Raw genomic sequence first — 24,889 nt, forward strand, 5'->3', positions numbered from 1 at the left:
CAGAGCTCTTCTTTAGATCTTCTTCTTTAAATGTAGCCAGGAATTGTGGGAATGCAATCAATGTGTGTTATAACTGTGCTAGGGTGGATGTGGGACAAAACTTAAATCACATCAGTTAGTCTGGATGCACTGAACTGTTTCTGCTTCAACCAATTTAATTACAATTGATTTGGGACTTGAAAACTCCAGTTGAGTCTTCCTGAATAAACAGGACCTGTACTTTTTACATGTGTATACAGAAATAAAAGGTTTCAGAGTAGCAGCCGTGTTAGTCTGTATCTGCAAAAAGAAAAGGAGGACTTGTGGCACCTTAGAGACTAACACATTTATTTGAGCATAAGCTTTCGTCAGGTACAGCTACAGCTCAAGAAAGCTTAAGCTCAAATAAATGTGTTAGTCTCTAAGATGCCACAAGTACTCCTTTTCTTTTTACAGAAATAAAAGAATCTTAACGTCTCACCCCACTTTTCTAGCCGCATTTAATAATAAAGGAGGAAAAATTTCACCCCTACCTAGTCGCTCACCTTTAAATCCATGTGAGAGAACCTGTGCTCTAGGCTGTAAATGTACAAGAAACTACATCTCCCACCATCCCCTGCTTCACCAATCACCGCCACTAGGAAAGCACTACCGTCAGGCTTCCCCCCCCCCAACCCACAAGCGCGTGCATTTCCCGGCTTCCTCGGCACACCCTCCTCTGACGAACTTACGCTCCCAGCATCACACTCGCCTGGGGAAGGGGGAGGAAGAGGGACTACATTTCCCAGCATCCTCTGCGAGCCATTCTTCTGGGGGGGGGGACAGACTACATTTCCCAGCATCCCCGGCGGCTCACGTAGCGGGCAGCGGAGGCTGGGCCTATGTCGCTCTCCCCTGGCTATAGCGGCGGTTAACGGCGTGGAGGGGGCGTGAAGCGGCGGCTATGGACGAGAGCGGAGACTCCGCGGCGAGTCCCCGCGTCCCGGCTCCTCCTGGCTCCCCGCTGCAGGGACGAAGGCGGCCGGGCTCCCCCTCGGCTCCCGGTGCGGGCGGCGGCGGTAGCCGCCAGTCTCCGGAGCGGAGCCCTGCGGGGGCCCCCGGGCCGGCGGAGGGCGCGGCGCCGCGGCTGCTGCTGCTGCCGCCACCGCCGGCGGCGGTGGTGTCGTCGCTGCCGCGGCTGGAGAAGCCCATCAAGCAGGCCTTCTACAACACCGGGGCGCTGCTCTTCGCCGGGCTGTGCTGCGGCGCCGCCGTGCTGGTCTACTTCATCCTGGAGGCCTTCCTGCGGCCGCTGCTCTGGGCCGTGCTCTGCGGCACCTTCCTGCACCCCTTCAAGAGCTCGCTCACCGCGCTGGGCCGCCGCTGGCTCGGCCGCCTGCACCGCTCCCGCACCCCGGTGCTGCTGGCCGCCCTGCTGCTGCCCCTCTGCTTCGCCAACTACGGCGCCGAGGCGCTGGGCCAGCAGGTGCTGCGCAGGCGGCGCCTCCTGCTGCTGCTGGGCGCTGGCGGCCCCCTGCTCTACGGGCTCTACTGCCTCGGCAGCTCCCTGGGAGTCCAGGTGCTGCTGGCCCAGACCGGACTCCTGATCTGCCAGGGGCTCGACTTCTTCAGCAGCCTGTGGGTGAGTCTGGGGGCTAGGATGGGCTTGGCCTCGCCTCTGTCGCCGAGGGGCTCGCGCAGGTGTGCGCGGAGAGGCGCGGTCTGCCGCTGAGCATCACCCCGGCTGCTCAGCATCTCTCCCCAGCCCCGCCCCGGGGCTCCCAGGCATGGCTTTCAGAGGGCTTGGTGCCAGCCTCCTCCTCAGCATCCCAGTCGCAGGGAGAGGCTTAGTCCGGCGCACCGTGGCACAGCCTTCAGCTGGCTTGATAAACAGGGTGGGATTCACAACAGTGAAATCAGTGGGAGTTAGGCATGGAAGTCCCTTGGTGGGACTTACGGTAGGAGTCAGGTGCCTAAATAAACACATTGATTTTATTGGGGAGTTAGGAGTCTAAACACTTGTGGTGTCCCAGCTTTAAAGCTCAACCTGGAATGACTGAAAGGGGACCAGAACCAGCCTCAATATGAAATCACTTGGTATTGCTTGGAAAGGCATGGGGAAGGCTAGCGTCACTTTCACTTCACCTGTGTCTGCTCTAGAAACTTTTTCTGATCAATATACCCTAGTGGTATGATTTTGTTTTTGCAATATTTTTGTACTGGCAAAAGCCCTAGTCTAGATGCAATTATAACAACTTAAATGTGCTTTTGCCAGTTTATTTTGATTACTGAACTAGTGGTGTAAGGTATAGCTAGGGTTCTACTAAATTCAGGTCCATTTTGGTCAATTTCATAGTTTTAGGACTTTAAAAATCGTAAATTTCATGATTTCAGCTATTTAAATTTGAAATTTCACTGTGTTGTAATTGTACGGGTGCTGATACAAAAAGGAGGTGTGAGGGGGTGTCACAAAGTTATTGTAGCGGGCTTGTAGTACTGCTACCCTTACCTCTGTGCTGCTGCCAGCGATGGTGCTGCCTTCAGAGCTGGGCAGCTGGAGAGCGGCAGCTGCTGGCTGGGAGCCCAGCTCGGAAGGCAGAGCTGCCTCCAGTAGCAGCGCAGAAGTTAGGATGGCATGGTATGGTATTGCGACCCTGACTTCTGCGCTGTTGCTGGCAGGGCGCTGCGTTCAGAGCCGGGCGCCCAGCCAACAGCTGCTGCTCTCTGGCCACCCAGCTCTGAAGGCAGAGCAGAAGGGTGGCAATACTGCAGGCCCCCTAAAAGAACTCTGTGATCCCCCTATATCGTCCTTTTGCATCAGGGCCCCCAATTTGAGAAACGTTTGTCTGTCCCGTGAAATCTGTAGAATATAGGGTAAAAGCACACCCAAGACAAGATTTCACGGTTCGTGACATATTTTTCATGGCTGTGAATTTGGTATGGCCATAGCTAAGTGGCATCTACATTAGAATGGTTTGTTGATAGAGACCTACCTTAAACGTCACAGGAATACCATGTTGCACAGCCACTGCTAACCACACTTCTAGCTACCTGGATGCTGGATGGGCATTGTGGTAGGGAGTAGTGGGATGCTTAAGGGACAGCATGGTGCTTTTAATAAAAAATCATATTGCCCTACAAAGAATATTCCTTATTGACAGAAATCTTTAATTTATATGGTGGTTTTCCTCCTAGAGAATCTGCAAGCCCTTCCCAAAAACTCTTCCTAATATGTGTGCACAGCTTTTACTCTAGGACATTGCAGAATATGCTGCACAACATTGGCAGGAAAAGGAAATTTAAGGGACACTGAAGTAAACTCTACTGCGACACAGAATGCCATGGAATATCTTGCGCTCACCTAGAGCGGATGTGACTTTGAAAGTCTCATTCAGAGCAAATACATTAAATGTCTTTAAATGTTTGACTTGAGGCTCAAGAGTGTGCTATTTAACAGTTTATGTAAAAATGAACCTCACATTTGTTGCATAGATACAGGAACTGGGGGTGCAGGAGCACCCGGTGGCTTGAAGTGTTTTCCGTCATATACAGGGTTTTCAGTTTGGCTTAATGGCTCTCAGTACCACCGCTATACAAGTTGTCCAGCACCCCTGATTTGTTGCAATAGCACGTGCTATATCCCAGTATTTTAGGCATATACCAATTTCACATTACTTTCTGATTAGTTGTTCTTCGAATTCTAAACTGTTGCACAAAGATGTTCTGTAATCTTAAATAGCTACTCTGTTCTACCCCAGTCTGTTTTACCACAGAGACAAGTTGGGTGAGGTAATATCTTTTATTGGTGAAAGAGACAAAACCTTTGAGCTACAGAGAGCTCTTTTTTTCAGGTTTTGTATTTTTACCACATTTGATTGGAAGAGGTGATCCCTATCTCTGTTTTTTGTAATTTATATCAAAGGTGCTTAGACTGTTAATAGGCACCTTTTTTACTATTTTAAATATAAATTTATATAGCTGTCCCAATCCTGCAAACACTTAAGCATGTATGTAACTTTACTTACATGAATGAAGTTACGTACATCTTTACGATCTGTCAGTCTGTAAGGTGCTTTGGGATGAAAGGCACTGTAAATATAAGGTGGTATTGGTTATTACAAAATATTTTGTGTTGTCAATCCAAAGAGTTAAGAAGTAAGCTATTTCTTTTGTACATTCATGTTTTGAGGGAAATCTAGACCCTTGTCCTGCAGTGGCATCTGTGTGGGTGTTATCCCCTTAGAGTCAGTGGAGTTCTGAGAAGGCGGCATTGCAAACCAGGCCCATACAGCTGAATTTTGTTTTAGGGAGTTGAGTGTATGAATACCTTAACTTTTCCCCCTTTTTGTGGGGAATGTTGTGTTGGATATGGAAAAATTATAGAGTAATGATCTCTTCTCTTGCCTTTAATGAACTTTTTTGTTAGTCAATATAATCCATGAGTTTGTTACAAATATATAGGCTTCTGTAATAGGAACCTAGAATTTGCCATACTAGGGAAAACCAATGATTCATCAGGTCCAATATTCTGCCTCTTTCACTGTCTGAAACTGGAAGCTTTAGAGGAATATGACACCCATAGTTCTCTTCTCCTCCTCCTCCTGCCTTTCTCCATTCACACCTACCCAATTATTTATTATTTCATATAGATAGATAGTCTTCCTATCCTCAGGCTGATCAGGGCATAAACTTAAGTAGCACTTGTAACCATGTTTGCTCAAATGTTTTAAAAAGTATTAGGGGCAGGGGGAAAATCAGAAATCTTAAGATGCTTTTCCCTGAAATTTTCTAGGTTTGGCCTCTGGTCATGGGTGAATTGTTTTGTTTGAGCAAAAACAGTTCATTATTGAATGCAAGGAGTTCAGATACTTTTTGCTGTACTTAAAGACTTGTTTTAAACAGCTGAAGCATCTTAAAAACGTGAGGAAGAAAGTTGAAATTTGGGACAGTGTCTCTAAGTTCAGTATTTTATGGTTAGAGTCCTAGTAAAAATTGGTTGTGATTTGGCTAAACTACAGTTAGGGCACTCAAGTATAATTACATTATACAACCATGGAAATTACTATGCACTTCAGAAACTAATCTTTCATTTTAAAGCTGAAATTTGGATGAAAAATGCATCACACTCTCCTCAAGTTTGAATGAAATTATTTTACCTACATTTGAAATTAAATACGCTTTAGGCACTTCTTTGAGCTTTCATGCAAATTAACTTCTGTGTTTTAAATGTAAAATGAGCATTTGCAGTAAACCAAGAGAAACACCCTGCTTAATTCAATGAGGAATCTGACTGTGCATGCAAGCCCCATTTTATTTTTGATCAACTTAAGTTGCTTAAGATAAGAACATTGAGGTTGTAAATATGGTGCTGTGAAAACTCAGGAAAAAGCAAAGTTAAGTTGGTAAACTTCTCAACTTGCCAACTACACTTCTTTTTAGCCAATCTTTTCCCCTTTTATCTCAGTTCCTTGAGCTGGGGTATCTGTCTATAATGTCTTGATTTCCTTTCCTTCTGTCTGGCCTCCATCCTCTTCATTCCATTGAAATTTCTCTTGTAAAAGTCACTTATCTTTAAGTCTAAATATTAATCATGATATTAAGTCTTTTTTTCAGTCTGCTGCTTTGGACAGCACACTGTCCATATCTTGAGACAGAGGTTTAAACTTCTATCACGTTTTACTTTGTACTTCCATTTTGCAGCCCTGGCTCAATGCTGTCACCCCACTAGCTCCTGAGCCTGCAACCCAGCTGTCTGGCCACACTAACCCTTCTGAACCTCCCCCCTGCCCTCCCCCCGCAGCCCTGTGTGCTCCACTCTGTGTCTTAATCTAGCTCTGTGGGCACAGTGCTGTGATGAATGCTGCTGGCTGTTCTGATGCCAGGGCAGCCTCTGATGGGTGACAAGCAGAATTGCAGCACTTCTCAGGCAGAATGTATTTTCTGCAGGGGGGGAAATAATTCTGTGCTGGACATGATTCCTGCATATGCACAGTGGTGTTAGATTTCCCCCAGGAGTAAATAGAAAAACAGCTGAAAGCAAAGACTTGAACTTGAAGTCACAGGTTTTTGCTGACATTGCAAATTGCTGACTGAAGGCAGAGATAATTGAAGCCCCTTGTGCTGGATACACTTCCTCCGACAGATTTAAACTCTGTTTCACTAGTAGATGGTGCAACTAACAGAATTTGCACTGACATAAATGCAAAACCATTGGTGAAACATGAGATGTTACCCCCATAATTGGTACTTAAAGTATCAATGGAGGGCAGGGGGAAATGGATTTTTTTATTTCTTCCAAGAAAACTACAGCACGTTGTGATCAAGTTCCTGAAGGTGTTATTGAAGAATGCAGAGAGAAGTATGGCAAAAGAGGTCTTTGTCATTTGTTCAGACAATGAAAATAAATGGGTAGTCATGGGTTGGACCCCCCTTTTGGGGTGCAGCCAGATGTGCTGAGGTCCCACTGAGCCTGCTGTCCTACCAGGCTGTGTTTCCCTTACTACTCTGTACTGCTGTGACAGGCTCTCAAGCCTCTTTCCAGCACACACACAGGCAGGGACACACCCAGCTGTAGAATCTCAGAGTCTACGATTAGCTCTCTGCAGAGTTTCTGAAGCTTAGAGTTCCAGTTATTTCTCTTTACAGGCTAATCAGTACATCTCAACCTGGACTCAGCCCTTGCTTTTTCCCTGGCTTAGTTCCTTTGTCTCTTCACGTGCTTTCAGCAGTCTTCCTTCTTGGGTGGGGAGGCAATGGACAAGAGCCCTGATTGATTCACTTCCCAGCCTTAAATAGGATTTACATAAGTCGGGAATCCTTTGTTTCCAGTGGAAAAATACCAGGAGTGTCCAAGGTGGTACCCCATACTAGGTGACATCATCACGTGACCTTGCAGTGTTAAAGCCACCATGAGACAAGGCTTATTTGTAATGTCCACAGGAAGTCTAGGAAGATGAGAGATCAGCATCTTCAAAGACCTAATTTATTGTCTATCCTAATGGCCCATTCAGGCTGATTGCCTACTCTTTGGTGAACGTTCCCCAAGTAAATACACAATTGTAATTGTTACATAGGCTATATTCCTAATGTCAGATACAGAACTGACACATGAATACAAATTGGATAATCACATTCAGTAAATCCATAACCTTTCCAGTGATACCTCACATGACCCATCTCGCATAACATACCTTAGTTATGCCATTTCATATTACAACAATATTTTTATGAAGAATATGGGGTGCAGCGTCACATGGGGGAAGAAAGAAAACTTGTCTGTTGGAACCATCCTAAAATTCTGACACGCAAGCATTCAGCTCACTATTTAAACCTCACTGAGAGAGAAATAACACATGCCATCCTAAAGTAGGATGGAAGTTTAGTCATCTGCAGTTACCCTCAAGTTGGTTCATAGAAAAAAGGGGCTTGAGGATTCATCTTCCTACTGAAACTGAGTGGAAAAACTCAAGAAAATTGTCTCTGCTACTTACAGCTACCACAGTAATTTATAGTGAGTATGAGTAGATCAAAATATAGCATGATTTCACACAAAGGAATCTACATAACACACCAAACTTTTTTTTTAAATGAAATAGGATTTCAGAGGGACTACTGTTGCAGTCTATATGAAAACTGGTTTGATATAACTACCAAAAGAACTACCAAAGAACAAAACCAAAAAAACAATTTAGAGAAGCTATTGATTTTATCCGTTATTTAACCAACTTGACTGATTCCAGCTACGCAGGTGATAGATGGAGCCCAGGAGTAAAATATTTAAAAGGTCTTTAGTCTAATTTTCAGAAGTGATTTAGGCACTTAGGAGCCTGAAGTCTCATTGAAGGTCAGTGGGATGTGGGCTTCAAGGTCATTTATATGCTTTTAATCCCAGAACAGGAAATAGACTGAAACTTGGCTGCTAGTGTGTAATTGTGACTGATACTTCTCTTCCAGTATTTAAAACTGAAGATCCAGATTTCTTCCCAAAATCTGTCTGAAGCAAATTATCACAATGAGTTGCATCAAAATGGTAGAAAGATAATTGTGGAAGGTGGGGCAGTTTAAATTTTAAACACTGACAATTTCTAAGACTTGCCCTCCTGTCCAGTCAACACGGCATCAGTTGATTGTGACTTTAACAAACTGAGACTTGCTTGGCCAAAATTTCCTTGAGTAGGTACTCAAGTTTATTAAAGAAAAAAAGCAAGCTCAAGTGGTAAGCATATTGGTATCAATGGTGATAGAGCGTAGTAGACCTTGCTAGCTGGTAGACTGGGGATTTGATTATTGTATTTTTGTCTTTTTTTGTTTACAGAATTGAAAACTTTAGTTTTGAACAATAAATATACTTGGTTATGTCATTAACACATTTATTGTTCAGAAGTGAGACCCCTGGCATGTATTCAGTTTAATAAAACCTGGTTTTAGGATATGTTAGGGATGAGCACTTATTCTCCTACCTTTGACCAAGGAAATTCTTTAGCTGTTTTCCCTCAACCTGGTACAGCCTTGTTAATTAGTGTATGCGTGTGTGCCCCAGAATCTGAAATGTACAGGTATATAGATTAACCCAGTTATATCTACACACCTTTGTCAATCAGGCCCATGACATTAATAGACATTATAATGTAGGATAATTTGTTTAAAGCGGGCTTCAGAAGTCCACTTGAGGGATGTGAATAGTGTGGAATTTGTGTCCATGCTAGGATTGTAACAATCCATCGTGGGAACTAGAATTTTCACAAAAGCAGATGTTGATGATCTTTCTCTTCCAAGTGTGTCCCTTATCACCCTCCCACCAAACTATAGTCTCCATATTTTAATATCAGTAGTCTTACCTTTCTAATGTGATGGATGTGCCCTCTGTCCTCCACCGCAGCAGCCCCTGAGCTGGGGCTGGGAAGGGGTGGGGTCTCTCCTCCACCGCAGCTGCAGCCCTGGAGCTGGGGAAAGTCACCTCTTTGGCTGCTGCAGCCCTGCACATCCCAAATTCCCCCCCACCCCCTCTTCTCACCCCACAGCCCCCTCCCACCTGCTCCCTATTCCCCCCAAGGCCACCACCTCACCTTACATGTGCGTCTTCTCCAGAGTCCAGGCACCTAATTAGTGAAGCCACCCCTGCGCAGTTCCCCTAATTAGGTGGGTTGATCCTTCATTCTCTTGTGTGCGGCCACCCAGGCGTGCAGCTTAGAGGGAACTATCCACAGACCACCTGAATGAAGCTCACGGACCACTGGTGGTCCATGGACCACAGTTTGAGAACCTCTGCGATAGACAACTCTCGAAGGTGCAGGAGTTCATATAGAAAACCCTAACAGTTGACTAATATGTGTCTGTATATATTGATGTATGTGCAGTACATATGTATGCTCATAAGTATCTTCTTCTTTTAAAGATATGGACCTTGGTTGTCGGTTATCTGTTGACCATTTCATTCAAGTGGAATGCAAGCACTGAGCGTTACTTAAGAGCAATCTCTATTCCTGTCTGGATAATACTGCTCTTCCACTTGGGTGGGTAACACATCATTGTGTTTATGTATAAAATGTAGTTCGGAAGCCTAACAAAGAACAACCTTCGGCTAAATTCTCAACTGAGATCCAGCTCCTTTGCCCTCCTCAGGTGGCGGAAAGGATCTGGATTCTTACTGCAAATAGCCAGCAGAGAATTTCTCTTGGTGCAGGAGAACTCGTCGCTGGTGTAAAGTTTGCTGCAGGTAGCTTTTATCCTGCTATCCATCTGGAGGAGTGAACAGGGAGGGGACATGGAGGAACTCTGTAGCACTGCCTGCCTTTTTTTTTCCACTGGTTTAAGTTAGAGCAGCTGCTCTAATGCTGATTGGCCCTCAGAATCAAGGATCAGAAGCCAGCTCCTTGACACCACTTTTTTTCCTCAGAGCTTGGCCACAGGAGAGAATTTGGCCCCTTATCAGTAACTTTTTTACTTTTTTTTTTTTAATAGAGAATCTCAGTAACAAAGATTAAAGATCTAAAAGACAAATGGCAGAATTAACATGAAAATAAACTCTTCCTCCTACAGCCAGTCTGAGCATATTGATAATATCAAGGATGTTTAATTTTTTTTACTAAGATTGTGTTCTATTTCTGTTTTTCTAATAGCGCAACTGTATGGTAGTTAATACATTAATAATAAGCTAATATCCTTAAGAGCTCATACATCACTCCTTCATGTTTTACTGAGGCAGCATCTCTTGTGAACTCTTGCACAAATTTGCCCATACGTATACTATTTTAAGATCTCATGTAATGGCTTTGTGGGTTAGTTTTCAGCCAAACAAAACTTGGTCTTCAAATCCTGAAGCATTAGACCCACCTTCCCCCCTCCCAAAAAAAAGAGCAAGCAAGAAAACTCCTTGGTCTCATTCTATATAGAAGTTCTACTAAAAGGAAGTTTCTTTCTTTAGTTATTCTGAAATGTAAGTTTTATTTTAAAAAATAACTTTAAAATTATATATCCAATATAATGTAATACTAATTTAATAAAAATTAGCTAATAGGTATTAGAATGAGTATTGAGAAATGTAAATGTCCGATAAGAATTAAAAGAAATGCATAAAATGTCTAAATATTTTTTAGATGTAGAAAAATTTCTCACACTTTTGTGATATTAGACACTGATATCTATCTATAATTGCTAGGTTCCAGTTGTGGCTGCCTTCTTCAGTATGGCTGCGTTAATCTAACATTTTTGTTGAATGTGAGGTTCATTAAATTCTGAAAAACTTTGCTGAAAAATCTTATTATTTTCAGCATCTGTCGCTGGCTCCTGGAGGATTCCAGTATTTGTGGTTATAGTTTTTCTGATGACTGTGGGCATGCTGCATGAGCAACGGAGCGGAAAGGAGTCTTCTGGTAAGAAATAAGTCACTTTTCTTCCGCTGTCAACCAAGGTAAAATTACGGAAAATAGAGGACTTGAAATCTTAAAACTGCTTGGGTTACTCATGAGTTTATATTAATATCCTATGGCTTTTGTATGTGTACTCTTTATTATGGAGAAAGTAGGAGTTCTTGCTAATTAAAAATATCGTGGATTATGCGTCCTTACACCAAAGTCTGACTGGTTCTATCTAAGAAAATATTTTGCAGTATACTAATGTTAGGTTTCTGTAGTGACTCTATAGTTAAAGCAGAATCCAGATTGTTATTCTAAACGGCAATTTCTGTTCCACCTCTAACTTCTCATTAGTATGACTGGTATGCTTGCAACCTGGGTTGCTTATACGAAGACATGAGGAGAATACTTTCTCAGAAATGGGGCAAATACAGGATTAAAGATGTTTGTTTCTTACTAATTCAAATACTCTAATTTTAATGTTTTCCCAGCACAAATGTTTGTGTTTGGAGATCCAGTCATGGGACAAAGGCATTTGTCAGTGGGTAGATTTAAATCTGAGGAGACTTTCTAGGGAAGTATTATTTAGGAGTCTTAGACCTGGTCTACACTATGGGGGGGATTGAGCTAAGTACTTAGGTCTACTTACTGCAGTGTTTTCACTGTGGTAGGTCAACTGCTGACACTCCCCCGTCTACTCTGTCTATGCTTCTCGCTCCAGTGGAGTACCAGAGTCGATGGAAGAGTGCTCGGTGGTCGATTTATTGCGTCTTCACTAGACGTGATAAATTGACCCCGACACCCCCCCCGCTGGATCAATCGCTCCAGAGGTAGGTGTAGACATGCCCTTATTCTTATACTGAGGCCAGAGAGAGTAGGATGGGATCAGTCTGAACAAACTGGTTTCATTACATTGGGCAGTGTCATACATGTTAGTCCCTATGCTCTGATTCCAGAGGACTAAAAATCTTCCAGGATCAAAGATATAAAAGTATGGCACTGAAGACGAGAACTTAAGCTTGCAGAGGAAATGTGGAAAGGAGAGAGGAATTCCCTGAGCTGTGATGGGAAAGAGAACCTGGAGGAAAGACAAAGAATCTTCCCTGTTTCACTCATTTTAATGCATCCTGACCCCCATGGAGGGGATCCCAGAAAACAAAGAATCCTTGCCCTCCAATTGGTTGTCCCTGGGAAGTATGCATTAGTCTCAGGGAGTAAAGAACTTGTTCTGCACTCCCATCATGTCCTGTTGCTCTGCAGCAGGGTGCACTAGGGCAAGGGTTCTCAACTTGTTTCTTTCTGAGGCCTCCCCCAACATGCTGTAAGAACTCCATGCCCCAACAGTGGCACAACTGGTTTTCTGCATATAAAAGCCAGGGCCTGTGTTAGGTGGTAGCAAGCAGGGCAGTTGCCTGGGGCCCCATGCCACAGGGGCCCCCGTGAAGCTAAACTGCTCAGGCTTTCGCTTCAGCCCTGGGTGGTGGGGCTCAAGGCCTCGGGCTTAAGCTCCGTGCGGTGGGGCTTCAGCTTTCTGACCTGGGCCCCAGTGAGTCTAATGCTGGGCCTGTTTGGCAGACCCCCTGAAACCTGCTTGAAGGCTGCCGCCCCGCCCCACCCCGCCCCGCCCTGCGGCTCAAACCTCTGTTTGAGAACCACTGCCCTAGGGAATAAAAAAAAATCACAGTAGGCCATTCATAGTTTAAAATAATTTTAAGAACCTAAGAAAATTCTAAACCTTTGGTAAATTAAAGTTAAGGTTGAGCTACATATTGGTAAAATGAAGATTAAAACATTTCGATACTTGTGTAAAAAGAAAAGGAGTACTTGTGGCACCTTAGAGACTAACCAAGTTATTTGAGCATAAGCTTTCGTGAGCTACAGCTCACTTCATTGGATGCTTGTGTAGTTACTCTGGGGTATGCAAGAAGCATTGGAAACCCAGGAAATTCACAGTTAAGATTAAATTTAAAAGAAATTACTAGTTGTACCAAAATAGTTCACTGGAATACACGGTTAAAGTATGTCAATAACTTTAACTGCACCTGTAATCATGCTGGAGGTGGGGAGACTGAGGGTTTCTCTTCTGAGGGTTTGAATCTAAGCATACCAGTTTGCTGTGAAGTTATGTGCCACCTCGATGAAGCTACAGTACAATGTAAGTCCCTGTGTGGCTTTAAGTAGTAGCATGCCAAGCTGCACTCCAGAACGTCTTATATTGTGCCGTAGCAGTGCACTCACAGGATGTTGCTGTGTGGCAAACTGGTGTACTGTAGATTCACACTCTGTGTTATAATCATAGAATATTAGGGTTGGAAGAGACCTCAGGAGGTCATCTAGTCCAGTCCTCTGCTCAAAGCAGGACCAACACCAACTAAATCATCCCAGCCAGGGCCTTAAAAACCTCTAACGAGGGAGATTCCACCATCTCCCTAAGTAACCCATTCCAGTGCTTCACCGCCCTCCTAGTGAAATAAGTTTTGCTGTGCAGTAACTTAGAGACCATTTTACTAATCCTTAAGTTTCTCATTAGTAACCACAAATGCTTAGAATTCTTCCACTCAACATTTTTCATTAAGATCCAAGAGTAGATGTCTGTTGAGATTAAACTGGTTTCTCCTACTGTGAATTCCACTGGATGAAAGTCATCCCTCATGTATACCAGTTGTACCAAAATAGTTCCTTGTTTCTAGGAACAGAGAGCTCCTCATGTTGGCTGCAATGATTAATCATTGAAGATACAGTACATGGTCTAATTTACATTGGACCACGTACTGTATCTTGGTCAGTACTCGAGCAGTCCTAAAAACAGTTAGAATATGGATTTATTGCACCTTCTGAAACAGTTTTTCCTGAAACTGGTGGTCTTGGTCACTAAACTTTATTACCAACCATAGAGGTTTCAGGTTAATCAGATTGCCTGCCACTTGGAACAGTTTTGGTGAGCTGATTTCACAGATGTTATGGCTGACAAGAAGAGAGATCACTTCCTAGGTAGTCCTGGGGGAATACTGTGCCAAAAAATTAAATTCTACACACAATCTTGTAAAATTCTGCATATTTTATTTGTTAAAATAATGCAATATAATCAAAACAGTTTCAGTTATTTTGGTAATTTATTTCAGAATACCTGTCAGCAAGTATGTCTGTAACAATACAGACAACAAAAAATTCATGAAATGTTTTTTAGCAAATAGATTCCTTACTAGTAACTTTGAGTAAATTCATTTAAACTATTGTAAACAGAAACGTATTTCCTGTACCCCTCAGAAGCAGCGCAAAGGCTGCGGGGTCGGGGGGGATCGGGGGTAATGGAGGAGCTGAAGGAGAGGGAAGTAATTGCTGGGAAGGAAGCAGGGAGTGAACCTGGAGTGTTGTTAGATGTGGGTGGGAGAAGTATGGTCCAGGTCTTTTTTTTTTTTTTTTTTATGGGGAGGGGGATGGAGGGATTGTTGGAGTGCCTCCCCCATGCACTAGTTGAACCCCGTCCTCTGTCAGGCACATCTGTCCCTGTATCCATGTGTCCTTGTACCCTCTCCCCGTCCACATTTGGCTCTGCACCCTCACTCAGAAGGCCCTGCACCCCCACTTCCATTCAGCCCCTGCCCCAGTCTGTCCCCCACACTAGCCCTTCTGAACCCCGTCTGTGACCTCCCCAGCAGCCCTATGTGCCACATGCTGTCGGTCCTCTTTTCCCCCCCCCCCCCCCAAAATATTCCATGCCTCCTTATCTGGACACGTGGGCAGGGCGCTGTTAGGAATGCAGTGTCTTCTGCTCCCTCTGCCCGCCCTGTGGCTGACAGCTCCCGAGTGGGAGCAGCTTCCCTCTGTTCTGGTGCCACAGCAGCCCCTAGTGGGTGAAAAGTGGAATTGCAGCACCTTTCAAGCAGAATGTATTTTATGTGGAGGGAAAAATAATTCTGCAGGGTACATGAATTTCCCCAGGAGTATCCTAGACCACAGCCATGGCATAAAATGCATACATTTTCTTGAGAGACTAAATTTTGAAAAGTGCTCAGTGATAGATGTGTGATGGGTTGGACCCCTTAAGGTGCCACCTGATCTGGAATATGACTGAGCCCGCCTGTTCTGCCAACCAGGGCACCCTTTTTACCTGTCTTGCTGAGCCAGGCTATCAAGCCTCCTCCAGCGCACACACAGAGGCAGGGCCACACGCAACTGCAGAACGACACAGATACTGAGATCAGCTTTGGGAAGCTTCAGCTTAAGGGACTTGCCCCAGCCCTCAGGTGTTCACCTCCCTTGCAGTGCAGACGCAAAGGTATATTATGAAATCTGCCTTCTCCCTCAATGTGGAGGACGTATGCACAGCCTCTTATTCTCTCCCCCCCCCCATTATGAATTGGACCAGTGGGGTTATAGTATAAACAAGAAATAAGCTTAACTACAAAAAGTTAATTTTAAGTGGTTAAAGAGATAGCAAACAGAACAAAGCAGTTTACTAGGCAAATAAAACAAAACATGCATACTAAGCTTGTTTCACTAAATAAATTGGTTACAAATAGTAATTTCTCACCCTAAATATTGTCACGGGTAGATTACAGAAAGTCTTGAAAGGCAGCTTCGCTGGTCTCTAGCTTTAGACCTCAGGTATTATTACTCACAAGCTAGATGCCCTTCCAGCTTGGACTCAACCTTTCTCCCCCCCCCCCCTCTTCCCCCCAGTTCAGTTCTTGCTTCCAGCTGTTTTTCAGTGTCTCTTTGGGTGGGGAGGTAGTGAAGAACCACGATGATGTCACTCCCCTGCCTTACCTAGCTCTTGTGTGTAGCAGGAACCTTTTGTCTCCCAATGGAAGAACACTAGCATTCCAAGGGGTGAGTCCAGTACCAGGTGACTCAGACCCATGTCTCTGCAGGGCTGTGACAGATGCATAGTTAATATTCCTAACTTCAGATACAGAAATGAAACAGGCGTACAAATTGGATAATCGCATTCAGTTTTCAATGATATCTTACATTAGCATAAAGTATATCTCAGTTATGTCATATTCATATTAGAAGCATATTTTCATAAAGAATATGGAGTGAAACGTCACAAGATGATCATACTGAGTCTACATAATATATGTAACTATTAAAGCGAATATTTATCCATTTCACTGAAGTACAATTTCAATGGATGTTGAGCAACAGAAATTAAAAATAGTATTGTGATAAGAATCAACCTCTTCCCAACTCTTTACTTATTTGTGTATTTATTTTTATAGGAACAGAACTTCCTGGTCAAATGATTTCCATTGCTGCTTCTACAATTGCCATGGCAATATCTATCACAGGATATGAGTCAAATAATGAGCAACATTCACCCCAACCCTCAGGTGACTGAACACTCTGTAAGAAAATATTTGAATTTGTTCTAGAAGCATGAACCAAGAGGAAACTAGAAACAAATTTTAAAACATTCTCTGACCCACCAATTACCACACTTATCCCTGTAAAGTTGGTGTTCCTGGTTTAAAAGTTGTTCAAAAGGCAGCAGTATTAACATGTAAATGACTATTTTAAATACAATTTTTATGACCTAGTCATTTAAACTGTTACCTGCAGAGGCAGAAGTGGTGTCTGAGAGAAATTTTCTTTCTTAATTAGTGTTCTATGAAAAGAGCTTTTTCTTAGTGGATTTCCTGCTGTACTTATTTCTTTCCCTTGATATCTTCATGGTAGCAAGAAAAAGTTAGGCTTCATGCCTGTGTGGAGGCAGCCTTGAACAAGCTTTGTAATGCCAGACTTTGTGGACAGTACTGTGGAGGCAAAAGACTTCCTTTTGTACTCCTGCTCAACAATGGCATAAGACTAATACGTTTTTTCTTGCAGTTAGTTTAATTCAGCATGTAGTTTCAAAGACCGTGTGTCTGGCTTCTGTTGCAAGTAATCTGTGTAAGCAGCAATTTGAGAAGATGAAAGTTCAATAAGGATATTTGGGGGTGGAAAGCCTCTTGGGTCATGGGCGAAAGATCACTATAAAGACAAAATAGGCCTTTGATGGAATGTTTTGCTGACAAAATAATAGTCCTCCAGAGCTCTCTGGAAACTAAAATGTTCCGTCAGCATCTGAGGATGAACTGTCAAAACAGGCCCAGCGACCTGACAGGACTGGAGTGCCCTAATCTCAAACTTGAAGTTGAACATCCTAAATAAAATTCAAGCTACTGCAAAAATAAGTGAGTTTAAAAGACATGATCTTGGTTTCAACACACAAATAGTGCTCCATATGATAGGACATACAGATCAGTGTGAGGTTATTTCAAGCACACCGCATTCATAACATTTCTTCTAGCTAAAGATTGGATTCATTGAAGTTAAAAAGCTACTTCCACCTCCAGATAGTAACTGATGTGCAGCAGTCTAACTACATCTTACTCAGACAGATGGATACACAAGTGTATTCACATACACATTTACAAATTTAAGTGTTCCAATACAAATAGTACTCACTCCACAGTAGTTTAGCAACACACTCATTTTTAAAATAAAAAAGGCAGTCTTTCTGCTCTCATAGTATTTCATGCTGTTCCAAGTGAAACTAACCTCTTCACTCAGACTAGCATGCTAAAATTTCAAAGATAAGAACTTCTTCACATAATACATTGGAAAAAATGGCCAGAGAGGTCTCTTGAAATTTCAGGTTGGAGCAATATGGCTATAGCTGTCTTCTTTTCTTTTGCAGCTGTTTCCCTTGAGTGTGGGGTGTAGTGTCTTTTGCTTTGCTCACCCCCTCGTGGTACTCCCCTATTTCCCCTGCCTGCTCTCCCCCGCCCCCAAAAAAACCCCAAAACCAAAAAATGTATGAAGCCTGGGAGTATGAGAGAAGTGATTTAGCTAGATTTTGGATGGTCTGCTGATGAACTAGGGCCTGGTTTTCCTGCATGATCATAAGTGTTCATCGGGTAATGTCAATCCCAGTTAGTGATATTATGTGCAAAATCAGGTTTGAAGATAACCAAGAACCCTGCTGGTATTTTTTTTTTCATCAACTAAAACAAGGCACCTCATGTTAATAAAACTTAATAAAATCGATTCCCAACACCTCTGAGGCCAGGTTCTGTTGAACACTGAGTTGGGGGTTGAAGATAGAACCGTGTAATGGGTAGACTAGTGTAGGATGCAGTTTTGTTGCCTGGCTCTTATGCAGATGTCTACAACCAGAAGAGCCACCTGCAAATTTCACTGACAGTAGGATCTGTCTATATAAAGTAGGGCTGCAGATTTGTCACAGCATTTTTATCAAAAATCATGGAACATTTATGATAACCTTAGTAAAAGCCACAGATTTTGTCTGTGGGGTGGGATTTTTTTGGTTTTTGTTTTTTTTTTAATTAAAAAAAATGCTGATACAAATGAGGAGGAGGGCTACTGGAGAGCAAGCCCACCCCACGCTCCTCCTGAGGTTTGGCCCAGCTCCCCACTCTGGCCGTTGCGACCTGGTGCAGGGAGTTGCAGTGCCGTTCTGGTTTGGCCCAGCCACCCTTTTACTGACAGCATTGGGACCCCCTGCACCAGGTCACAACAGCCAGAGTTGGGAGCTGGGCCCAGCCTTGTGGGACAGAAACCACTACTGTGGAGTGAGTTTAATAAAACTATGGACACAAAGACAAATCACAGACAAATGGGAAAATCACAGTATCCATGACATTTTTCCAACCATGACAAACCTGCAGTCTTGATTCCAGAATTGTCCCTCTGAAGATTAGAATGTCTGTTCTGCCATTATAAAGTGATGGATATTGTTATAATCATGGTTGAGAGCTTTTTTTTTTTTTTTTTTTTGTTCAGAATATTACCAATCAATACTGGGATTCACGGTCTGTTACCATGTGGTTTTTAAGTTCTCAGCCATTTTGGGCTGTTTTACATACTTGAGTTTACAGATCACACGTGTGTGAAAGCTACTAGTTTATCTCTCAAAGTCAAAGAACAAAAGTGAGCCACACGAATGCATTTGTAGAATATTAGTACATTGCTTTACAGTAAGTCTCTTTGGGGTGGAGTAATGAAATGCATTCTAATTTTCTGTAAACTGGGATTTTGATTAGAATGAAATATCATACATTGGTTAAGTAATCAGCACTTCTTAAATTTTAATGTTTAATGTGTTCATCTTTTAGCTAGTAAGCTAGTGAAGATGAAGCTTAATTAAACGTTTAGTGTCATCTTAGTCATACAATGACATATTAGTTATCTACTAATTTTTAAAGTTGTTTGCTTTCTTTATGGTATTGTTTCCAAGGATATTAAAGTATGACATGCAAAGTAATATAATTGAGATCACTGCATGAATATTGTATAAGTTTAGTATGATCATATCTGAAAAGAACACCACACGTTATATTTAAATGATTTGTAAGATGGAAGTGTTCACTTCAAAGTATACTGTGTGCACTTTGAAGTTAGGACTTTGATTTAAAAATAGCCTGGAGCATGCATTTGGATTTTATTGAACTCATAGCCGAAATACATTATTCATCTTTGCCATAAGGATAATACAGTAAATTCTTCTCATTTTGTAGCTGACAATATAGTATACATCTTAGATTTTGTTTTCCTCTGGAAAACGTAACACATTCTCTATTTTTGTTGGGTTATTTGGTGAAGTAGGATTGCACTGCTATGCATTTAGCTGTTAAGACCTTAGGGTAAATGTTGGTGAGCTACTAGGTAATCTCCTTCAGTTCAGCAGTAGAAATTAATGTGATAACTTCTACTTCTTTTTCTAGAAACAGCAGAAAGTGGGCAACTCTCTCAAGACTCATCCTCTTCGTTTTCCTCCTCTTCGTCCACTTCTGGTGGCAGACACAGGCCTGAGATTGGAGCTTTTCTTAGAAAGAAGAAAACCAGTGATATCTACTTTGTTACACTTGTATGGGCCATTGTCGTAGTTCAAATCTGGCTGAACCTCTGGATTGTGCAGTTATTGCCAGTGCCTGTTGCAGGTCATTGTCTAGTTCTTAATAATGCCAGTTAAAATATTATGTACAACACTACTGGATTTTTAGAACTTATTTATCTTGCACTTAAATATGGATGCTTCATTTGCCTATCTTCAGCCTACTATGAAAATACTATGTGTGGTTGTAGCACAGATTCACTTAATTTATAATTATAAGCAGTTACAGAATGTCTATTGTAGTATCTGGCTAACTTGATATTTCTTAAAATGAAATTAATAATTAAGAGAGAACATGCTTCTCTGCTGCCTTCATCTCTTAATCAGACAATTCAATGGTAGGTTTGTGTTTCAGTATATTTTGTGGACAGCCACTTTCAGAAATGTGGCCTATTACCAAGAATGATCTTCCTCCAGCACCCAAATGTTTCACGCTTGATACATACATTGGAGAAGAAAAGTGGTTTATAGTTTCCTGTCTTAAAAATAGCCAAACTCAGATATCTTCCAGAGCATTAAGAAACTCCACAGTGAACAGTTATGAAATAACTTTCCCATGAGGGAATTTTTTTCCTAACGCTTGTAAGTTACGGTGAGCTTTTGAAGTATGAACGTTATTCCTTTTAGAAATGGATAGATCACATCCAGTGCAACTGTAGATGTTCTTATATTTTTGACCCTATGCCATTTAACATTTTTCACAATGACATGGATGAAAACAAAGTAAAGATCGGGGGAATGATAAGTCATGAAACCGACAAGTCACTGATCCAGAGTTTCAGTTTTGTTTTATAACATTCGTATTTCCAATCAGTATAAAGTTATTCTGTTTATTTTTAAAAAACCCTTCCTTTGACAGCCCGGTGGTTCTAGTTTACCCTATAAAACGTAATGATTCACTGTTCTAGATTTGGCTCAGTTTATAATTGTGTTGCCCCCTTTATGACTTAATCAATAAAACTAATAGATAAGGCAGAAGGGACCATTGTGAAAGGAAAAAATGTTCTTGCATTATAGGAAAAGATATTCCTATAGAAAGGGCTTGATTTTCCCAGAGTAGAGAGGGCTGTGACTAAATGCTACTCCGTGTTTCAGAAATGTCTTGGTACTGTTAACACTTCCCATTCGGTTCACTCACACTTCAGAAGAATGATGTTATCTTAGAATTACTTTATTCAGGATGGTGGGAATTTTTTTAATAAAACATAGAAGGGAAAGAAGAATTTTAGTTTAAAAGTTAAACAGAAGATCAGTCATGAAACATCTGAAACTTAAGTGCAGCATATGTGTGAAAATAAGCTGTCTCTTCTATTAATTTGTTTCCTTGTTCTTCTGTTTTTTTTCCCTTTTTATTCTACCCCTGTTGCAGCTCATATTCACTTCCTTTATACTATTTTAACTTTCTTGCTATGCCTTGTGGATAGCTATTTTTCCTCTTTCCCTAATTTGGATTCTTCTGCTTTCACTAGATTTAATTCTTTTCCGTATTGACAAGATATGACTGCTATATCACAAATATGCCTGGAGCCTTCTGATATGCTTTTGTCAGTTGTTTTAGGAACTAATGTTTGGGGTTTTTTTTGTTTTTTGTTTTGTAAAATGTAGCGTTTTGGAATGTGTGGAATATATTTTTTATTTTTGGACGTTTATTGGTACTTCAGTCTTGCAAGAGACTTAATTGTTAATGCAGTACACAAATTTGCCACATGGTGGAGCCAATAGTAAGTAAAAGCAAAGCTTGGAAAAGTTGTAAAATACATTACTCTATTTGTGAGCAAGAGCATAAGCTTACAGAAATGGTTTACAGATAAGTCTTTTGTTGAACTTTGATAAACTCCCTGTAGACATTAAAATTTGACCTTTAGGGCAATGACATTTTGTGTATCTAGATATTTCCAAAAGAAGGCACGTTGTGAATTTTGAGGGTTTATTTTTTATAGTGTTTGTCAATAGATACTGCATCTAATTTGGAGGAGTTTTTGAATGAACATTATAAGAGTTTTATTAAATATTAACATGATTTGTTAGACTATTAAATTTCAATACTGTTGCAGTGAATAAGTTTTTAATGTTGTTGCATAGGGGGCTGTGTTGCTACCTATTTCCTTTTAGGATACTGATTTCAACACAACCATTGTTTACCTCAGGATTTTGGTTTGGTGCGTTAAGTGAACAAATTTGAACAAATCTTAGCATTCACTTTTAATTGATCCATTTTATGACATTCAGCATTGCTGCCTTGTGGCAAAACTAATCTACAATAAGAAATAGTCCACAGATGATGGTTCTGTTCACGACTGGATTTTTTTAAAAAAATTGTACTTTAATTTTTTTTAAATTAATGGTTCCTGAATGTCAGTCACAGCAATGGGTTGGGTTTTTAAATGGGGTGTGTTAAATGCAAAAAACTGTTTAATGCAGTGTTGAGGCTGCAAAGTGAATTAATCAGGAAATGCAAACGTTTTAAGATTCACATATCAATATTAACTCACATGGTATAATTTTTAAAAGTACTTAATATAAGCAGAGACTAAGTACAAATCACTTTATCTATAATGTGAATTTACATTCTGTGGGAACATAAATTTTTGCACTATTTGATTTGCATTATTTTAAATGCATGAATTTTTCTTGCATCATCTTCGAGTGATGTCCCTATGTGTGCTCCACTGTAGGTGCGGCCTAGGATTGGAGATTATCAGTGCCTGTCAGACCGCACGTGTGCACCTCCCCCATCTTGCGCCATGAGCTGTGTGCACACATAGATAGATAAAAGTATAAAAAAATATAGCCCTGTGGTCCCCAGTTCCTTCTCTACTGCCTTTGGTCTGGGACAGAATCCACAACAGAGCTCGCTTCTCCTTTTGCTCAGTTAGGTAGTGCCTTGCCTGTTACTTTTTAGTGTAGTTTAGTAGTTATTTCCTCACTTTTCATCCTCTCCCTATTTTTTTTTTTAAAAAATCGCTTTTATGCCTTCCTACCCTCCCTGTTAGTTTGTAGCTTAGCTTTTTTTGTTTCCTGCTTCCTGACCAGGAAGTTTTTTCCTTCACCTGTATGCCTTTATCTCCCGTGTTTAAGAAGTGCGTTTCCTACTGGCTTGTCTTCCCTGTGATAGATGGTCATCCACAGGGCATTTGTGCCTGAGAGAGGGACGTGGTCCTGCAAAAGCGTACTCACTGCCACAACCTCACTGCCAGGGTCAGAAAAGGCTGGGACATTCAGTTGCAACTTCTCATGGAGAAATCTCTGCATCCTGCATCTGACGCTGGCCTGGACGCTTTCCCTGCACGGCTCTCTCACTCCACTAGATTGTTCACCGATCCTCATTCGCCATGCCCTTCTGAAAGAAAATATTTTCTTTTCTGCTCTAAAGATAAAGAAATGAGCTTCCTCATCACCCTCTGAGACACTGCCTGTCAGAACATCATTTCCTGCAAGGTCGATTGCCTTGACATCCTTGGAGAGGGGACTGCTCCAGGGCCTGTCCGAGTACCTCAGGTACTGGAGCTAAGGAAAGGTCTAAAGACCCTAACTGGGCAGACCTGCAGCCCTCCGCACCATGTATTAGTGCTGGGGACGGAGACTCAAGACCTTCAAGAACAGTGCCAACCGTTGTGACCAAACCAGCTGTGGGTATTGTGCTGCCAGTGTCCATTTCAGCACCGAGCAAGTCTTATTCACCAAGCAAGCCTTCCACACCATCTACTGGCTGCTCAGGAGAATGCACCTCTCCCTCAGCACTGATTACATGCCAGTACTGACAGTGCTCCTTTCTCCTCCCCAAGAGTTCTGATATGCCAAGGACCTACCTATCTCTGGTGTGCCTGAGTCACCGCTGCTCAGGCATGACCTCCCTCCGCTTCAGTCTCTCTCTTTCTGGACTCTCACTGTTCTTCCCTTTCTCCTCTGAGGACGGCACCCCATTTTCCCAGTGACACAGAGGAGGATGCGGTGTACTCTGTCCCACCCTCATACTTGAGATAGGCACAAAAGACTTCCTCTACGCGTCCTCACTATCCACAAGCAGACCAGGGCCCTGATATCGACCGTCATGGATGCAGCCCCATGTGCTGCACCCTCAACATTGGCCTTACTGGGATCCTTGGACCATGTACAGAGCACCGTTTGGGAAACCTCTGGTGAAGCAAAGCCGGAGGCCTACATTTTTGCCTTCTCTGTTGGTCTCTGGACCGCCAGAGGCTGAACCTCTCCTTGTAGCAGGTAAGGAGGAAGTACAGGAGAAGGAAATTCTACCACCACTCCACTTCTTTCCCCGATGAGGCTATCATGCCTCCACCTCCTGCTGCTGACTGCAAACATTTCCAGGAGTTGTTTTTCAGGATTCCTTTGGAGGAGGTGAAAGATCAACAACATAAGCTGCTTGGCGTCCTGCACACATTTTCCTCCTCCAAAATAGCTATGAGGACCTTCTCTATCTTGCCAAAGTGCTCTGGCAGACTCCAGCATCCATCCCAGCAACCTGCAATGGGTGGACAAAAGATATGTTCCCACAAAAGACTTGGAATTTTTTTTTCTCAACTCACCCCAAATTCCTTAGTCGTCAAGAAAAAGGATGCCAATACCTCGACCCACCTGTCATGACAGAGACTGGAAGCGATTGGATCTGTGTGGCCTCCAATTCTGAATATCCAATTACGAGGCTCTCATGGCTAAGATTGTACCTCAGCTACCCTAAATTACAGGAACTCTGCCAAGATCTTCCTGATAACAAAAAAAGAACTCCTCCAGGTGCTCATATCCGAAGGACGCCTCTTGGCCCATAGAGCTTTACAAGCCTCTTTGGATTCCACAGATACTGCTGCCTGTTCCATTGTGACTGAGATTGGCGGCATGGCGGCACATCTCTGGCCTTCCTAAGGAGGTACAAACCACTGTCTAAGACCTAGCCTTTGAGGGCCCCAAATTATTTGTGGAGCGTACACTCCCTTCAGGACTCGCGGTGGGTGGGATTGCAGGGGAAGTTGATATTTCCTTGGGCGTCTCTTCAACAGTAGAGTGTAAATGCCGAGGGAGCAATGAGTTGCTTACAATACGCTCCCGATTTGGCACTATGATACTTGGTGCTGTCAGCAGAGGTCCCCTACCAAGTACTCCTCAAGGGGCTACCTCTCACACACCTTCAACCAAACAACAATTTTGAAGGTGAGCTTGTGAC

General features: G+C 42.4%; 1 protein-coding gene across 1 annotated transcript in view; it reads left to right on the forward strand.

The window, feature by feature from the left end:
* The first annotated feature begins 907 nt into the window (after nt 1–907).
* TMEM245 (transmembrane protein 245) overlaps nt 908–24,889 on the forward strand; it is a 122,954-nt gene continuing 98,972 nt past the window's right edge. Inside the window, exons 1-5 of the mRNA XM_074945201.1 lie at nt 908–1,600; nt 9,353–9,470; nt 10,728–10,829; nt 16,037–16,147; nt 19,544–19,759. Coding sequence (XP_074801302.1) covers nt 923–1,600; nt 9,353–9,470; nt 10,728–10,829; nt 16,037–16,147; nt 19,544–19,759 — 1,225 coding nt within the window. The 5' untranslated portion in view covers nt 908–922. The remainder of the gene's footprint in view (nt 1,601–9,352; nt 9,471–10,727; nt 10,830–16,036; nt 16,148–19,543; nt 19,760–24,889) is intronic.

This window comes from Natator depressus, chromosome 2 (assembly GCF_965152275.1).
Source record: "Natator depressus isolate rNatDep1 chromosome 2, rNatDep2.hap1, whole genome shotgun sequence".
NCBI lineage: Eukaryota > Metazoa > Chordata > Testudines > Cheloniidae > Natator > Natator depressus.